At 42.1% G+C, this 18501-nt stretch overlaps 1 protein-coding gene across 12 annotated transcripts in view; it reads right to left on the bottom strand.

Annotated features, from left to right (window-relative positions):
- Nucleotides 1-18501, bottom strand: part of Unc13b (unc-13 homolog B) — a 214574-nt gene that overhangs the window by 14383 nt on the left and 181690 nt on the right. For 6 of the 12 annotated variants that reach the window (XM_033758975.1, XM_033758976.1, XM_033758978.1 and 3 more), the window contains 13 exons: nucleotides 16507-16585; nucleotides 15014-15019; nucleotides 14093-14167; nucleotides 13418-13637; nucleotides 10962-11189; nucleotides 10257-10398; nucleotides 8318-8487; nucleotides 7774-7889; nucleotides 7149-7312; nucleotides 6426-6576; nucleotides 4771-4839; nucleotides 2999-3088; nucleotides 2537-2665 (listed from right to left, as the gene is read on the bottom strand). In XM_033758975.1, the coding sequence (XP_033614866.1) occupies nucleotides 2537-2665; nucleotides 2999-3088; nucleotides 4771-4839; nucleotides 6426-6576; nucleotides 7149-7312; nucleotides 7774-7889; nucleotides 8318-8487; nucleotides 10257-10398; nucleotides 10962-11189; nucleotides 13418-13637; nucleotides 14093-14167; nucleotides 15014-15019; nucleotides 16507-16585 (1639 nt within the window). The remainder of the gene's footprint in view (nucleotides 1-2536; nucleotides 2666-2998; nucleotides 3089-4770; nucleotides 4840-6425; nucleotides 6577-7148; nucleotides 7313-7773; nucleotides 7890-8317; nucleotides 8488-10256; nucleotides 10399-10961; nucleotides 11190-13417; nucleotides 13638-14092; nucleotides 14168-15013; nucleotides 15020-16506; nucleotides 16586-18501) is intronic. The other 6 variants (XM_033758979.1, XM_033758977.1, XM_010619298.2 and 3 more) reach the window with 1 other exon arrangement.

Raw genomic sequence — 18501 nt, 5'->3', positions numbered from 1 at the left:
CTCTCTCTCTCTCTCTCTCTCTCTCTCTCTCTCTCTCTCTCTCTCTCTCTCAGCTTCATGTCTTACCACTTCTCTACTTTTGCATTCAGCATTACACTTTGACCACTGCCTATTGTAGTACCAGGACTCTAATAAGAACTTATACACATTATCTCTTTTGGTCCTCATAATAACTCCATTTAGTAGAAATTATTATCACTTTCATTTGCAGACAAGGAGACTGAAGGACAGCAAGATTACATGACTTGCCAAAGGTCATACTGTAAATAGCAGAACCAAGATTTGATTCCAGAGAGATAAATTCTAAAGCCTAAATAGCTATGTTTTCTTAAATTAACAATTCTATGCCTCCAAACATTCTCTTTTGTCTGCATGGTATCTCCTCCCATCTCCAGCCCTCCCTACCCCTTTTTGGTACCAGGATCAAACTTGGGTTCTTGTGCTTGTGAGGCAGGTGGTGGAACCACTGAGCTAAATCCCTGGCCCTCCAGCCCCTTTTTGAGCTAATTTCTACTCCTTCCTTAATATCCAGGTTGAATTTTACTTCTGAGACGTTTTCTCTGACACCCGTGGTCTAGGCAGATGTCATTCCTCTGTTAACCTCTAGTACAGACATATCAGACAACTACAACCACAATAAAATGTAATAATAAAAGAATAGTAACTGTAGTAATTTGCCCCACCTCCACCAACAATTAGTTTCCCAAAGGCACAGATGAGTCTTACTCAACTTTCTATTTCTAACATTCTGTTTGTTAGGTGAATGTTAGGTAGAATGCTCTGTTTGTTAGGTGAATGGATGAATGAACCAATGACAGAAGGTGAGTAGAGGAAAATGTTTACAAATACCTCAAAGGCTTACTACAGTGTAAACACTGAAAAATGAGAAAGCAGGATTGAGAGAAAGTAAAATTCAACTAAACAAAATACAAGCAGGTCCTTCAGTGGTTTGAAAGGCCTCTTCAAAGTCTGAGTTCACTGTCGTCATAGAGTACAGAGACCAAATACTCAAAGTAACCCCTGCATAGCTGCAAAGTTGCAAGATCAAAGTTGAGAACAGTGTCCTCCCTAGTCAGAGAGAAGCTCACTATCAGATGGCTGACAGAGAAGCCTAGAATGTAGTAAGCAAAACAAAGACCCATGGGAAAATCTCCCATGGAAGTCAGAACCAATGCAAGGTTTTAGAAACTAAAGAGGAAGCCTTTTGCTGGTGCAAAAAGTACATTGAGGAATAAGAGAAAGCAGCATAAACAAGATCTTAGTCTTTTTGAAGATGCTCATCAGAAACATTACAAATTGGATACATCCTTTAGAATAAATCAATAGATTTAGGCTTCTATCTTTCAATGTTTATATCATATGCCTCTTGTTTTATGTAGTTTTCCCCAATGTCTGATCATATCCTTTGTCCTTGGAATCCCTTCAACCTTACTGGTTTTCAGGACCCTTCTCACAGACTACTTTGATTGAAGTTATATATATGCTCAAGAAACTGTGAACTTACTGAAGGAGCGCTGTGTTTTCAGGCCTGGCTTTAAAACAAACATTCAATATATACTTCCTGGACTGAGGGAAAGCCACTCTGTAAATGTATAGTCAGCAAGACACTCCTAAGACAGGAACTATAATTGAGTAACTGCACTTGAGAGTCCTGGCTTTGAAATGAGTGGGGGAAAAAAGGAAAAGACACAACTGGAAGGATCTAGAAAAATGTGCTAAAGCACCAGGTACTGAATTAGAATGCCATCCTAAAACAGGTGAAGTAGTACAGCCTCACAGAAAGATAGGATCAGCCTTGAGTCAGCAGATGAGTAAACAGTGGTACCTCGGTTTATGAACTGAATTTGTTTTACAATTTTGGGGAGGATGGCTGTGATTGTGTTTGTGTGGAGAAGATGGCTGTGATTGTGTTTGTCATCTGATGTGGAGTTTGCAAATGGAAGCACAATTATGCTGAATGCTTCTGCCTGTGAAGCAAATTGTTTGCATATAGAAATGTTCATGAACTGAGGTATTACTGTATCTCAGAAGATCATGCATTGAAGGGAGACATAATCAGGAGGAAAAGTTAAACTTTCACAAAGTAGAGCTACAGAGAGACAGTGACAGATCTCAAAGGAAGACAGCACACAACCTACAGGGGTCCACATGAGTCAGAAAAAAATTAACCTTGGGTGAAAAAGACTCTAGAATAAAGAGAATTCTATCACTCAAGCAACCCCCAAACCATGCTCAAATTTAAGTTTACTTTCTTTAGTTGCAAAGTAAAATTTATTGTCACTTTTTGTTCAACTCAGGTATGTAATGTTTTGTCCAAGGGTCCCTGTCAATCCACAAATGTCTTTCACAATCCAAGTGGTCCACGCTTCACAACTCAGTCTCCCTTGAGAACATCAAGGACTTTGGCCTGAGCTCCTTCCCATCATGATTCTAGCAAGGAATAGCTGAAGCTTCTGAGAGCCACTGTCTGCTGGCCTTACCTGATCCTGAACCTCTTTTTTGTGTCACCATGCCCAGCAGATCCCAAACCTCTTACCAGCTGGTACTGGCGGCTGTATAAGTCATGGCAGTTGTTGAAGATATATTCATATGTAGAGTTCAAACAGGCCTTCACACAATCCTTTACCACCTGGCTGGCTCTTGGTGGACTCTGCAATTCTTGCACCTGCCAATTAGTAGAAGAAATAACAGGCTCAGGATCCTGCTCTCCTAAATGTAATACCCTCCTCCTAGCACTCTCCCAATCCCACTCGAGATTCCTTCATATCTTTTTGGGTCCCTAGACCTTGCTCTGATGAAACTGAGGACAGCTGATAGGGAGAATGTCCAGACCATCCTCGTTGAATCAAATTTATATGTGCTTCTCAGACAGGTTATGGAAATGTGAGTTTTGAGGTGATGAGTTCTGTAGCCTCAGACTCTGCTTGATAATTCTTACTCTCTGTGTGTTTGTGGCCAGGTTCTTAGCCCAGCAACAACCAGTCCTGCCCATTCTTACCTTCATTCTGAAGAAAGTAATGCTGGTCAGCAAATCCACTGTGGATTTTAAATCTTGAAGCCGCTCAGGGCTCCCGGCAGGGAAGTTATTCTGTTGTAAATCAAGCAAGTGTAAGAGAGGAACACAGGAATAGGAAAACCTTTTCCACAAAAAGCAATGAAATCAAACCCCACTAGGATTCTCTGTAGTTGAGCTAGGCAAAAAAAAAAAAAAAAAAAATGCTGTAACATTACAGCTCTGCCTCTTTCTATTCTATTGATGCAGACAGGCCCTTACTCAAAACAGAGATTAATAATCACAGCTAGAAAAACCAGCACATCCAACTTCCCATGCAATGTGTGAGCATTTGTTCAAATGCACAGATACAGACACATATAACTTTCTTGGATGAAGATTCTTACACCTGGTGAATTCTTCAAAAGTCAAAATTTAACTATATATTCTGGAATATAAGTAGAGCCACACTACAAACAAAACTGCACTCCAGGACCTGTTCTTCTCCTGTTCCGGAGCCAGCAGATGACAAAGTTCTGAGCAGAACTTCTTTGGAATGAATTACTTAAGATTTTCCTGACTGCCTCACTTCATTCCCCTTAGCATGAGTTTTAGGAGGAAGCTGTCATGGAGAGCTGAAGGGAGACACCAAGCCACTCTTCTCCTCTTTCATAGTCAGTTTTTTTAACATGCAAATGGCTACTTATATGTCAAAAATAAGATATGCAATCATTTCTCCATTTTGCATGCAAATGGAAGAAATTAAAGTACAGATAATTAAAATCTCACTTTTTAAAAAACTTTGAGATGATTTTTATACTTACTTTTTGAACATCAATTTTTTTCCTGGTACTGGGGACTATACTTACTTTTTAATGTGTGTATATGCCTGTCCTGGAAATTCACAACATTTTAAGCAAGTAATGAAGCTATTCTAAGATACCCTGCCCCATCTCAGGTATCTACGTTCCTACTGAACCTATTTCTACTCTCCATATTACAAATGGGCAAGACTTCTGAAACAACTTACTGTACTTGCCCAAGCCAAGCTATTCTTTTTTAAATTTTGGATTTTTTTTTGTTTTTGTTTGTTTTTGAGACAGATTCTCACTCTATTTCAGACTGGCCTTGAACTTACTATGTAGTCCAGGCTGGCACTGAACTCATGGTGATTCTCCTGCCTCAGCCTCCTAAGTGCTGGGATTATAGGTGTGTGCCACCACAGCTGGTCAAGCTACTTACTCTTTCTATCCCAGCCAGATTCGCCTATCTCCCTGAAAATATGAGGAGAGTACAGAAAAACACAAAATGAAAATGTAATTAAGTATCTCATTTTTTATTTTTTGAGAAAGGATCTTGCTATGTTGCCCAGGCAGGCCTTGAACTCACAAACCTTCTGCCTCAGCCTCCCAAGTAGCTGGGATTACAGGTGTGTGCCACCATCCCTGGAAAGCATCTAATTTTTTTAAAAGGTACTTTTGGAAGAAATTATCATCAGGAAACTCAATGAGAATGTCATGAGAGGGTTCGGTAGTGATATACGAAGGATTAGAAAGTCAACCATCTAAAAAAAAGCAGCCATACCTGCTATTTAAACAGTGGATGGTCCTTTGAGTTAGGAGAATCACAGGTGTTAGTGGCATTGGCCACTCTTGTGGGTGTAACAATACAATAATTTTCCCTGCCTTTGATCTTTATAGCAAGACTGGACTATGTCTTTCTAGGCAGAACTTGACATTATCTATTATCCCCACCCCACAACCACTGCTTTGACTTACCCTGTATGTAGAGAGATCGATTCTCAGTGAGTTGTGTAGCTGGTCCAGCAGTTTTACAAATCTCTCTTTCTGAGGATAAGAAACAAGCAATGGGGAAGACAGATTATCTGCTTCTGATCCCCCTTAACTATAGCAAAAATAGAATGATTTTCAGATGAGTAGAAAGGGTTGAGAAGTAACCTTTTCTTTTCTTTCTAGCAACATATCCTATCCCACTCCTGCCATGCAGAGAGCAATAGACAATACAAGAAAAATACATGATCCCCGTTCCACCTCTTAGCAGCTCTGTCTCAAACTAAGGAATCTTTTCACAATGACAAGGGAAAAGCCAAGTCACTGGGAGAGAAAACATCTCTTTTTATACACAAGTTGACAAACATCATGTATGCATCTCTATCCCTTTAGGGAGAACTCATCTTAAGTCAGATGAAACTCTAAGCATATTCTCCAACTTGTTCCTCTCCAACTTGTTTCTGATAATGAGATCTCTGAACTTATTTTTGGCAATGCATGGCAGGTACATAGCCACAGTCTAGCAGAAATCATGGGCAAAATTGTATTCCAAACAGAGTCAGACAGAAATAAGGGGGACCTTTCTTTAAGTCACTTTCATCCTAATTTCCCTTACCATGTACCTTTTCTATGCTAACATAAAGCATATATTATTTTAGTACTTGACTTTCATAAAAAGTATAATTAGCCAGGCATGGCAGTGCACACCACCTGTACTCCCATCACTCGGGAGGCTGAGACAGGAGGATCACTGTGAGTTCGAGACCAGCCTGGGCTACATAGTGAGTTCCAGGTCAGTCTCAACTACATAGTGAGACCCTGTCTAAAAAAACCCAAAAAAAAAAAAAAAATGTATAATTAAATGTGGAATCATCTGCCTGAAGGCTGTTGGCATAATGTTCCTAGAATTCATATACTGATTATTATCATTAGATATCATGTCATTTCACACTGGCACGAGATAGAACAGGCATGTGATTGGCTTAATAAATTATATTAATTCATCTATATTAGTAACAAAAAGTGATGCAGTACCAAAGAATAGAGCTCAGAGATTCAATAGATTGTGGGGGGAGGGAATGAGTAATTTTATCCTTGCAAAGGTAAGCTTTGTGATAGGTCAGAAATATTTCACTTGGTTTAATTGAATTTATGTCAGATGGCATTATGGGTTATAACTCAACTTTTCAGTCACCTCAACACTGGAAAGGGCACAAAAGGGAAAACATTCCAGACACTGGAAAAGGGATACATTCAGGCACATACTGTCATCCTCCCTTAGGCATCAGCTCTATATGAAATTAAGAGGTATGAGTCTGTCACAGAGAAATGGAATAATATTATGAAAAGTCCATTTGTGGACCTGCAAGGCTGAAGAACATGGTGACTTAAACAAGTTGTTAGCCCAGAAAGGTTCCTCAGGAGCCCAGGTGGCAGCCTTCCTAAATTACAATGGTGCTATCACTTTCATGTGTCTGAGGACAGTCTATGGTGTGTAGTCTACATATCCATAATGAAAGAAGGTCCATCTACCAAAGTGGCAAGTATCTGAATTTTAGGCATTATTAATCAACTCTATAGAACTGGCTAGAAAAAAACTTTATTGAAAACAAATGGAATGTACATGTTTATATCATACTCACCCCAAAGTTGGAGGCTGCAAAGCGATCAGATGCAGAGACATTAGTGGAGGCGGTTGTGTGAGCATAGTAAGCATTGATGTTGGCCAGTAAGGTGCTCATCACTGCTGGCACACCAGGACACATATACTTGGATGACAGACATGCAAAGTGCCTGGAAAAGACAGTACTCTCACTCTCAAAAATCCTGCAGGACTTTCAGCAAAAGTCAAGTAGTAAGCCAGTAAAATTTAGTAGAATCAGCATAGCCAGGGCAATCACTATCTTTGCTTATGCAGGATGCTCCCTGTGTGCAGCCCCAGTGGCAGCCTTGCCAGTTACTTCTCATAGAACAAGGAATTCCTGTCATAGTAGTTTTGATTGACTCCATCCACATTTGCTTTCCTTACAGTTCAGCGTCTTTTCTGACTCCCAGGCCAGTCTAGGACAGCTTGCTGGTCACCACGTATTTGCTTGAGCACATACACGCCCTGTCTGCTCAGCCTGTGATGTCTGGACAGATGTGTCCCTGTTTACCCTCCCATGCCCTTTCCCCTTCCTATCCTTGAACTTGGTCCCTACGTTACCGACAAACACATTATCTTTCTACATACATCTGTCTTGAAGCGTGGAGGAAAATAAAGACTCATAGTGTATGCTACCCACCTAAGTACCTATCATGTCAGTATGCACTCATTAACCACCAAGGATTAATAACTATTTCCCAGAGCCCCAAGGGAGTCTCACGTCATGGCCTGATATATGGACTCAATGCCATAGCGCATGGCAAATTCATCCACAATTTCTTGGGCTGTCTCATCAAAGTACACCTTCCATGCATCATCTCCTCGAGCCTCAGGGATCTGGACTCCTCCACTGCCCTGAATGTCTGTGAGGTAATGGAAAAGGTTCTGTAGAATACAGAGCAGAGAAAAGGAAAAGGTTAAATACATTAAAAAGTAGGGGCTGAGAATGGTGGTACATGCCTATAATCCCAGCACTCAGAAGCTGAGGCAGGAGGATGGAGAATTCAAGGCTAGCTTGGACTACATAGTAAGACACTGTCTCCAGGAACCAAAACAAATAAAAACAAACAAAACACAAAGCTCTGTGGTAAAGTCCAAGAGAATATGAATTGGACGCTGTAGAAATTTTGTTCTTTGAGTCATTGCTCAGTTCCTCCTGCAGCCCTCTTAGGCTGTTCTCAGAGAACCAAGTCTGGGCTCAGTCCCCTGCACTTTCCAGGGTAGTACATAAGCCAAGAACAGAACAAAAATCAGGCCTCAGATCTTCAAACACCTAGCAATCCTACTTATGGTCAAGGGCCCCTCCCTGCTTTCTGGCCTCCTCTATCTACAAAGGACTGGCTCACCTCATGCAGGCATGTATACTGCACGTGGTATGGGGCCACCTTCTCCTCCCCCTTGATCTCCACACTAATCTGTAGTCGGATAGCCCCTGAAACGGCTGACTTGTCTGTCCTCTTCTCTAGAAAGGAAAAGAATTAGAGATTAACATCAATGCAATCACAGACAGTACAGACAGGCCCATCCTGGCTTAACCCAAAGAAAAAATGGCAACAATCCAAGTGTTCACCCAAGAGAGTGGACTCACTCCAATGACCATATATTCCACAAATACTCCTCTACTGGCTGAGTGGGAGAGCACCAAGTGGCCAGCTAAAGGCATTTGGGATGAGGAGGAAGACTAAAGGACCTTCTGAAATCTGGAAAATATTTAGCTTGGGTGAGTTCTAGCCACTGCCACTCCCCTATCTCCTATCCCTACCCATAGTCAGCTTTTGGAAGGCAAGGCAGGCTCTTTAGGGAGGTATGCTTTGGGGACTAATGGTTTTGGAAGATAGAAGTTTTCCCAGGTTCCTTCTTCATAACAACTTTCTGGTCCAGTTTTCTCACCCAGGTTGTACCAGACATCCATCTCGCCACTCAGTGTCCGAACCTCAATGATGGTTTGGCCAAGGAAATCATCAGACTCTCGCTTCAGTCGCTGCTTTACTCTTGATTTGATGTCATCATCCTCATCCCACACACGTACCTTAATGCGGTCAGAGGAGTTGTGGCACTCACTGTGAGAGAGACAGGCTCTGTTAGGGACAGACCCAGTATCACCACTCCTATCACTTCCAGTTCTCTCCCAAAAGCTCCATCAACTACACTTAAAGCCCTGAAAGAGGAAAAAGAGGAGTCAGCAGCCAGTGGGTACTACAGTTCCAAGTTAGGCTATTCCAGCAAATGGCTCTTTACTCTTCAGCCTGGGAGGCTCTATATACTATTATACAGGACTTATTTCCCTGGGACAAAAAGGTGGGGAGGAAAATGCATAATTAGGATAAATTCTGACTTCCTACGCAACTAGCTATATCAGCAATACCAACAGAACAGCTAGATATGTCACAAAGCCTTAGGAAAGAAATTGCTAGCTCTCTCCTTAGTCCAAGATGAAGTCAACACAGATGCTAGATATGCTGGGTAGGTCTACCTAGTCATATCTACTTAGTCTTTCATCTAACTCCATTTATCTATGTGCTTGCTGGACTTCTATCATCTTTTACTATTCCTTGAATTGCCATTTCCTCTATGGTGTATGCTTTAGAGGAGTTGCCCAGGTCCCCTTTCATGCTTTTCTACCCAGCAGTTGCTTTCTAGACCCTATTCCATTACCCAAAAGTTGTACTCAGTAGAATTTTCTGCTCCTTTCCCTATACATTCCATTAAAATACTAACATTTAACTAATGGTCTACTAAAAAATAACAGACAAATCAACAATGAGTTTCTTGAAGCTACAGATTGCCTTATTCATTTTGAGATACAAAATACCATGTGCAGTGTCTTGTAAATAATAGGAATTTAAGTTTACTCAAAGTGGACAAAAATTATCACAGAACCAGTTCATTTAAAATTAGTCATGGACCAGGGATTTAGCTCAGTGGTACCACGGCCTGCCTTGCAAGCGCAAGGTCCCAAGTTCGTTCTCCAGTACCAAAAACAAACAAAACAAAAATAAAATAAAATTAGTCATAAGTATCTGAGCAGAAACAATTTACATCCTTAAATAGGTGCCTTTCCCAGTAACTACTGCCCCTGGATCGGATTTCACTATACTTCAAATCCTTTCCATCTGAATTCTTTGAGGAGCCAACAGAAAGACAACTTCTCCATAGCCAGACTGCTCACTGATTCAGATCCAAAGTCTTGATCCTGGGCCTTGGAAGTGGGCAGACAAAGCCTCTGAATTCTCTAGATATTGAGTCCTATGCTAGAGTTTGCCATTTTTCAAACCCATCCTCTATTCATATGAAACAGTATATAAGAAATTGACATAAAGAAAAAGGAACAGAGATGGAAGCCAAGTCAAGAAGAAAAGCGTCTCTTAAGGAAAATGGACTTCTCCAGAACCCAGATTTCTAGCAACAAACCAGAATTATCCTATTGTAGGACAAAGATTCTTTTCTTATGCCTCAGAAAAGCTCAACACTTTCTAGGAAGGGAGGCAGGATGAGGCTCAGAGGTACAATAGGGTGGTCAATCCCTGGTTTAGCCAGCAAACAGTAGTAGTCTTTCCAGTGCTAGAAAAGGAAATATAGGGTAACCTGGGACCCTGAAAGAGCCCTAGTTAAGACAAGGCTTGGCAAAGTACAAAAGTTTTTATGAAGAAGACCAGAGAAAGAATGGTTACTACCCAGGTGAAGCATGCAAGAAATGAGATTTATCTATTTATAGCCTTTGTTCCCAATTGTAGGACTCAAGCCTAGAAAAACAAGATGTAATACCACATCCAAAATATATACAGTCTCAGTAAGACAAAGCTCTCTAAGTCTTTTGTAAGTGACTTACAAATGGAACTTCTCCTCCCAAACAGGATTTAAGTTTCCAAAAATGGTCTTGGTACGCTTCTTGGTTTTTCCAACTTGCACAGTCACATACGGGTCACTGGATCCTGTTTTGTCCTTGGCTTGCAGGCCCTGGGCGCACACCACTGCAAACCAAGCACATATAGAAGGCTTCAGAGTACACTCAGAGTTAAGTCAGGAGCCCTCTAGAGCACTACTCATCAGCTCTTCATTTTAGAGCAGCCTCCCCATACTCTGCACAATAAGCCTAATCTCACATCTCCACATCTATCCTTAGTACTAGGCCACCAGCTTTTCTCTCAAAGGATAACACAAGAATCTCACCTCTCACCCTAATCCCTAACTGACCACTTAGCCTGTCTGATACACACAGGCTTCAGCCCTACTCATCCTGTTAGTAAATCACTGCTTACTCCCTGGTCATCTGCTTGCCCCTTCCCACATATCCCAGCTTTTACCACAAACCAAATCTATGGTGTCAGGTTGTTACCAGATTCTTGCATTATGGTTTGTATCAGTTTTGCCTCTCCCAGCCAGAGTCTAGGCAAGAAGGAGTGATAAACAGTGCCCTCCTTCCTTCCCCTCAGTTCAGTCCTTAGACTTGCTCCCTTATACTACAGATGCTTCTTCCCCAGGCTCTTTCCCATAGTCCAAGCCTCTCTGTCCCCTCAAATTTTTGCATGCTTACCAGTGATGGTAATCTTGGCTGACCATTTAGAGGTGCCATCCAGTACACTCTGCTTCACTGTTTTCATCTGCTGCACATGGGCAACTTTGCTCACTGTGAAGACATCCCTGATAACTTCAAAGATCTCTGGTTTATTTCGCTCTCGGATTTTCATGCGGTCCTTCATAGCCATGATAATGTTCTGTGTCCGGTCTTCAGCTCCATGTTTACAACTCTTTTCTGCAGCTCCTGAAGGGTGGCCAGAGATAGAAAGTAAGCCTAACCCATAAACCACCCATCAGATCAAGATCAATCTGAGAAATAGGCCCTAGGAGAGGCTGTGAAACAATGGAGGAAGCGTAAGGAAATTAGGATATCTCTGGGAAAAGTCAATCACTGTGGGCTCTGCTGACCTGGCAAATGAAAGATAGCAAAATCTTTGTAACTGGAACAAGGGTTCATTACACTATTCTACTTACATATGTGGAATGTTTTCATCAATACTTTGACTCTAAGGTCAAAATATCTCCAATGGGTGTCTTAGTTATCAGGTAGAGGTTGTGGGTAAACACACCAATCCCATCCATAATTGCCAAGCATGATCTAGATCCTAGATTTCAATGTGGCTACTCTATGACCAGGTTCAAATCTGGCTCCACCGCTCCTAGATTGGCAAACTGGATTTTTCTTCTTTTTTTTTTTTGTACCGGGGATCAAACTTGGGTCCTTGCACTTGCAAGGCAGGTGGCAGAACCACTGAGCTAAATCCCCGGTCCCGCAAACTGGATTTTTCTTCTTTTTTTTTGTACCGGGGATCAAACTTGGGTCCTTGCACTTGCAAGGCAGGTGGCAGAACCCCTGAGCTAAATCCCCGGTCCCGCAAACTGGATTTTTCTTCTTTTTTTTTGTACCGGGGATCAAACTTGGGTCCTTGCACTTGCAAGGCAGGTGGCAGAACCACTGAGCTAAATCCCCGGTCCCGCAAACTGGATTTTTCTAAGAGGAGATAACCTCTTTTTTTTTAAAACATTCATTGGTACATTTTAGTCATACATAATAACACTCATCATAGGGAGTCTGCACCTGTACATAGTACACCCTGCCCCCTTTTTCCCATTTCCCACCTCCCCTCATGCCTCTTCTCCTCCCTATGTACAAAAGCTTTGTTTCCATTTTTCCTTCTATTTTCATTTTTCTTGTCTCTTCCTTCTTTCTCCCTCCCTTCTTCCTTGTTCCCCTTCCCATTTGAATATTTTCTTCCTATTTCCCAATATCTATGACACATTTTAGTATTGATGCTTATCTTTCAGGGTCATAGTAAGCATTATTTTAGAAAGCATAAGTAAAACATAACCCAGAGCCAGGGAGCTAGCAGGTACAGTGATACCTGGGCTCACGAACTTAACTCTTTCCATGATTCTGCTTGCAAAACCAAATTGGCTGAGAACTGAATGAAGTTCAGTGGTTAGGTTCAATGTTGACCTTATGGAGAAATTTGGTTCAGTTCTTGTTCAATTCAGTTTGTAAGCAGAATTATGGAACGAATTAAGCTTGTGAATGCTATATTCAATAAATGGTCACTATTATTGTTTCCTTCTTGTACTACAATCCTTAAAGATATTGTTATTATGACTTAGCTCTGAGTAACACCTCAGAGACCTGGAGAGACAGAAATACTTTCCCGTATCCTCAACACCTGCTTTTCCTGGGGTCTAGCCACAGTGAGTACAAGTCCAGCTGGAAGAGAGCAGGTGATAGGAAATCTTAACACATCACAACGCCTACCAGGAGGTTGGTGCTTTCCCTAGTCCCATGCTTTCTACTCCATCAAGTGGAGCCATGTATGTGGACAGGCATGGGTAGTCTAGCACACTTTCCTCCCTCAACTTGAAACTTCTATTCCTGGCCCTGCTGTCTGTCCCTCACCCACCATTAACTCCATCTACAACCAAGCCAAGGAAAATATGCTGCCTTTCCTGGTCAGAGAGTCTAGGCCTCAGAAAGCTTCTCTGTGAGGCCTGGAACCTCACAGAACTCTGTCTCTGTCCTCATTAGCTTCAGTCCCTCACTAAACATGCTCTAGTTATTTGAGCAATCCACTATATTGTACATGCTACTTAAGCTCAGCCTCTGGGATCAAGTAAACACTGAAAGAGGTTCTAGCTGTACCAGAAGACTATAGAAAGCTCAAATAATTTTTCCTAAAGGTGCTTAAGAAGCTACCAAAAGACTTGCTATTTGGAAAGGCAACATCCCTTGATTCAATACTCTACCTTCTCTGAAAAAGGACTTCAGAATCATGTAGACTGGAGGAATGATGTTTACAACTCTTTTCTGCAGCTCCTGAAGGGTAGCCAGAGATAGAAAGTAGGGCTAACCCATAAACCACCCATCAGATCAAGACTCTTCACTGCTGATTATTTTGGAGAGGCCCTGCTGCCCCTGATCCCAAGCCCTAATCCCACATAGCCACTCACGCTGCAGACAGTCGGCGTTGAGCAGGTCCTGGCACTTGTCATGGCACTTGACTCCACACTCACTGCAGCGCATGCCCTGCCGGGCAATGCCCCACAGCAACCCTTCACACTCGTAGCAGTAGGTTGGGGTAGTAGCTGTCCAGACTTCAAAGTTGTGGGGTGTGGTACATGAGATGGGGTAGATTAAGGCCTGAAGGGTTTTCTTATACACATGAGATTTCTGAAAGACACATATCCCATCACCCACCAATGACTTTAGGACTGCTGAGAGGTTTAACAATGGAGACCCTATGGGGCAATCAGTGTTCTGGTTTTTCCCTTGGCAGGGGAAAAGAAAATCTAGCCTTGCCCAGCCTATCCTGGTGGAAAGAAGTCCCCACTACAGTGTGCCCTGAGTTGTCCAACACAGGTCTGACCTAACGTTGGTTCTGAGCCTCATCCCAGCATTCATACTTTCTATGGAAATAGAGGGTATACAGGGTCCAGTGGTCATATCCTTCAACATGAGGCTTGAGTCTGGACTCTTGCCTCTTCCTAAATAGAAAACTGAGATCTGATGCTATGTGGTTTCATCAATGATATGTGCCCAATACTGTGAATTTCCAGTTAGTGTGGCTACAGAGATGACCATGGTCCTAAGGCTAGTAGACTCAGGAAAGCCCTTGGGTCACTTACCAGCTCTTCATCCTTGAGAGAAGTACGTGTAGCCATTGCAGAAGTAATCCCTGCCTTCCGGGACTGGACCAGTGACTATGAGACAAGATTTGCGGTCAGTCCTGGACACCGCCAAGGACTGGAGAGATCCTGGGAGGAAACTTCAGTGACCAAAGCCACTTGGCTAAAATTTATTCTATGTTATTTACAAAAACTACCCCTGGGCAGAAGGTAACAAGTGTCCCAGGTTAAGATGCAAAATAAAGGTATTTCCTTCAGGGTCTCTACCATCCATAGGGCTTCTCTTTCCCTCACTATTCTTAGGTATGCTGCCCCACAGAGACTCCTTATATATAGGAAGGGAAAAGAAAACACAAAGCTTAGAATCACAGTAGGAAACAAATTATAAGAATAAAAGAGAGCCAGGCGTGGTGGTGCACGCCTGTAATCCGAGCACTTGGGAGGCTGAGGCAGGAGGATGGAGGATTGCTGTGAGTTTGAGCCCAACCTGTGTGTGAGTTCCAGGTCATTCTCAAAAACCAAAAACCAAAAATCCAAAAAAAAAAAGAATAAGACAGACATAACTCTTTTAGAGTTACACTCAAGAATCATTACCACAAACAAAGATTTCATGCTAATTGCTATACCTTGGTCCCTCCCCATGCCCAATCCCTGGAAAGCTATGGAGCCCGTATGAGCAGAACACTTGGAAGTGAAAAGGACAAGGTAATCTCAGTGAAATCGAGCAAGGCAGTCTGAGAGCTGGGGCTGACCTGCGAGCTGGTCCCATGTATCTCTGTTAAGATACATGTCAATTTAGAGGTAGCCCTTGGACAGATTGAGGTCACAATATCAACCTATGCAGGAGGATCAGCTGGGAAGGGCCCAGTTATTTGGGATACGGACTCTTAGAGGATGGGGAGGGGTTCTGGAGACACTCACCATAGCCTGTGCAGAGGAGAGCAGGGAAAGGAACAACATGTTGTTAAAGCCCCCGCAAGGGCATGAAAACTTTCAGAGGCAACAGAGAGGTTCTGCTCTATCATACAAAGTGTAGGGGATACGGCTCAAACCCCCCTGCCTCTGCCCACTAAAAACTGTCTTCAACCAGACAGTTGGCCAGAACCCAGAACTTAAAGCCCCTACTCTGAGAGTTACACCACAAAGTGAAAGACAGGCAAAGTAAAAATAGAAGAAGGAAACAGAGACATAAAATAGAAAATAACTGGTGGGTAAATAGGGAAGAGAGGATAGGGAAAAAATAAGAAAAGGAAGGAAAGGAAAAAAAAAAGGTGTGACGGTTGACAATAAAGAAAGAAGGATGGTGATGAAGATCTGACATCAGAATTTATCCTTCAACCAGCTAGATGATAGCTGCTAGAAAAATAGGTACAATGAAAAGGAGGAAAATGAGGCCTAAGGGTATGATTCAATGGTATAATGGTTGTCTAGCATGTCCAACATCCTGGGTTTGATCCCTAGCCCCATTAAAAGAAAAAAAAAAAAAGCAGGAAAAAGATACACAAATGGTAGGAAAGAAAGTAATGAACAGAAAATGGTAGATAATTCTACTAAGCCAACTAAGGAGGGAGAAACTAGCAGGAGAAAGAGAACGGAGAAGAGAGAAAAGATATAGGTAAGAAAAACAGAACAGAATAGGGAGGGAAAAGAAGAAACAGGAACTGAAAATGGTACTAAGAAAAAGGGGGGCTGGGCACTTAGCTCAGGGGTTCTGTGGCCTGCCTCACAAGCACAAGGACCCGAGTTTGATCCTTGGTACTCCCCCAAAAATAGAGAAAGGATTCAGGTCTTACTAAATTCTTATACCTTACATCTTGCTTTAGAGCTCTGGGACACTGGAAAAGCCTAGGCTCCATTCTATCCTAACCCATAAGCTCTAGAGAATTCCTTTAGTTGATCCTGCTTCAGAAGGTGTGGCCTACAATGGTACCTTCTGCTCATCCTGGAGGTCTGAGGTCACTTTAACTCCTAAGTCTGTTGCAGTTCAATTCTACAAATTTTTTATTGTTGCCTCTCTTAGGAGGACACTTTGACTTGATCTCTAAGTAGGGATCAAGCTCCAGCTATGTTCATTATACACCATGCTCAACAATCTGAGTCAAGGGTTAGAGGTAGGTTCCATTCCAAATCATCACAAGGGAATAGAGATATCTAGAGGAAGGCCCAGGTGTCCAACTTTGAGGGGGCAAGGTATAAACGTTCCAGGTAAGAGAATGATGTACTAAGGAACCCAGAGCTCTGACTATGGAGGTAGAACAAGCTCCCTCTGAAACCATCAGTAAGACTTTAAATACCTGATCATCAGAACAATATGAGCCAGTAAATGGACCACTTCCAAACCTATCAACTTGCTAAGGCCCAGCTGGGGATACCTCCAGGCTATGGCCTAAGTTTGTACAGGAGATTCTACTCACCAGATCACTGACAAGTGGCAATGGCTTCTTTCTTCGTAGATCTGGCATGCTGTCAATGCCATAGAGCCCTCCAGCTGGCCTGAGAAGAAAAGAAAATATGTCAAGACCTTCAGTCCTGCCTTGAGTTACTGGCAGGTTCAGTGTTCCATTTTCCTTCCTCTCCCTCTCCCCAGAGAAAGACTGACTAACCTCTACCATGTGCCTTTGATAGGGTTAAGGGAGACAGCAAAGGAGAAAAGTAAAGCCAAAACAATAGATTCTGCTCTCAGAGTGCCCCTCACTGTCTTCTGTGGTTCTAACCAAGAACCAAGATCTCTTTTATCCTACCAGGACAGTTCAAGAAACTTCTGCTAATTTGAATGTGCTTTGCTGCTAAAAGCAAGGTTGAAATTGGTGGTCAACAGGGCTCCTGCCACATACAGGCCTGAGACACTGCTTCCCAAAGATAAAGCTTGCCTGGCCTGTGCCAAAACAGAGCCTTCTGGAATGCTCTACAGGAAGAGCCTGCTGCTTAGGTGAGCAAGACTAGCAGACAATGACATATAGGAGACTTTCTCTACCCAAGAACAAATGAGTCACCAGTCATGTCTGTCCAAGTCTCCTGAAGAAAAGGGTCTTCAAGGAGAGAGAAACCCTCATTATCAAGTGGAGGCAGAGGAGGTGTGAGGGGGTAGGTATTGGGAAAGACCATTTAGAAAAAGAAAATAGCAAAAGGACTCTGAGGAGTCTGGCCTAGCCCTATGGATACATCAACAGAAACCAGAAAAAAAATATAGATAAAGCAACTGGAAATTTCTGAAATTTTTACACCTTTACTATACTTATTAATTTTGTTGTTGCTGGGCTATCCTTCCATAATGGTATGCAATTTAAAAAAATCAGAGGATGTCTTTCCAAAGAACATCAGCACTACACTGAGATAACCTACATTTTAGCTCCATTTTTACTAAATCTCTTCATGTCTTCTGTCAATATTCCTTCTTCTCTTTGAGCCTTGGTGTCACTTCTATAAAATGAGGTGGAGGGCCAGGGATTTAGCTCAGTGGCACTGGGCCTGCCTTGCACTAGGCCCTGAGTTTGATCCCTGATATTGCAAAAACAAAATAAAACAAAACAAAAACAAAGGGCTGGGATTTAGCTCAGTGGTTTTGCCACCTGCCTTGCAAGCACAAGGTCCCAAATTCAATCCCCAGTACAAAAAAACAAAACAAACAAACAATAAAAACAACAACAAAAATATGAGGTAGAAAATCTCTCTGGCCTTTTGGATGCCAAAACTCTGAGCCTTAATGAAAAGAACTCAAGTTCTAGGTTTTAATGAGAGAAACAAGGTGGGAAAAGCTGAGGGAACTGTGTTTTATACCACAGTTGATCTGAAGAGAAGTCCCAGAAGATTAAGTAGGTACTTCAAGAAATATAGACAAAAAAATAGAGCCACAAACTAGGTAAAGGCCAGAAGCTACAATGGTAAACTCATTATGCTGATTTCTAATAAGCTAGCTCCCTGACTATAGGCAGTGGACTTTGTCCTTTAGTGAGGTTATCAGGCTTAAGAAAGCTCTCCACTTGTGACAGGTTGCAAGAACTAAGTTGAAGGAAAGCAAGGAAGACAGAAAGGAATTATTTAGAAAACTTCTGAATAACTCCATTTAAAAATAATTTGGATATGTTCTAGTGCATGTATGTATTTTATAATTGTTGGAAGAAAAAAACATGTTACAAGTTTGTAGCCGATTCTAAAAACTACAATATGTACCATGTAAGTCAGGAAGCTTTTTGCAACTTAAATGATCTGAAAAAGAAGGGGTAGTTCATTCACATGATTAACTCTTGATTAATGACCAATAGCAAAATAAGGAGTATGTAAAAATATGGTACAGAGCTCAAGCTCAGTGGTGGAGTGCTTACACAGTGTGCAAAAGGTCCTGTGTTCAGTCCCCAGTCACATAGACCCACAAAGACACCACACACACACACACACACACACACACACAC

The sequence above is a fragment of the Fukomys damarensis genome, unplaced genomic scaffold (genome assembly GCF_012274545.1).
Source record: "Fukomys damarensis isolate Sample0158 unplaced genomic scaffold, DMR_v1.0_HiC HiC_scaffold_36, whole genome shotgun sequence".
Lineage (NCBI taxonomy): Eukaryota > Metazoa > Chordata > Mammalia > Rodentia > Bathyergidae > Fukomys > Fukomys damarensis.
The sequence above is the reverse complement of the archived record's forward strand: the minus strand, read 5'-3'. Positions and strand labels throughout refer to the sequence as shown.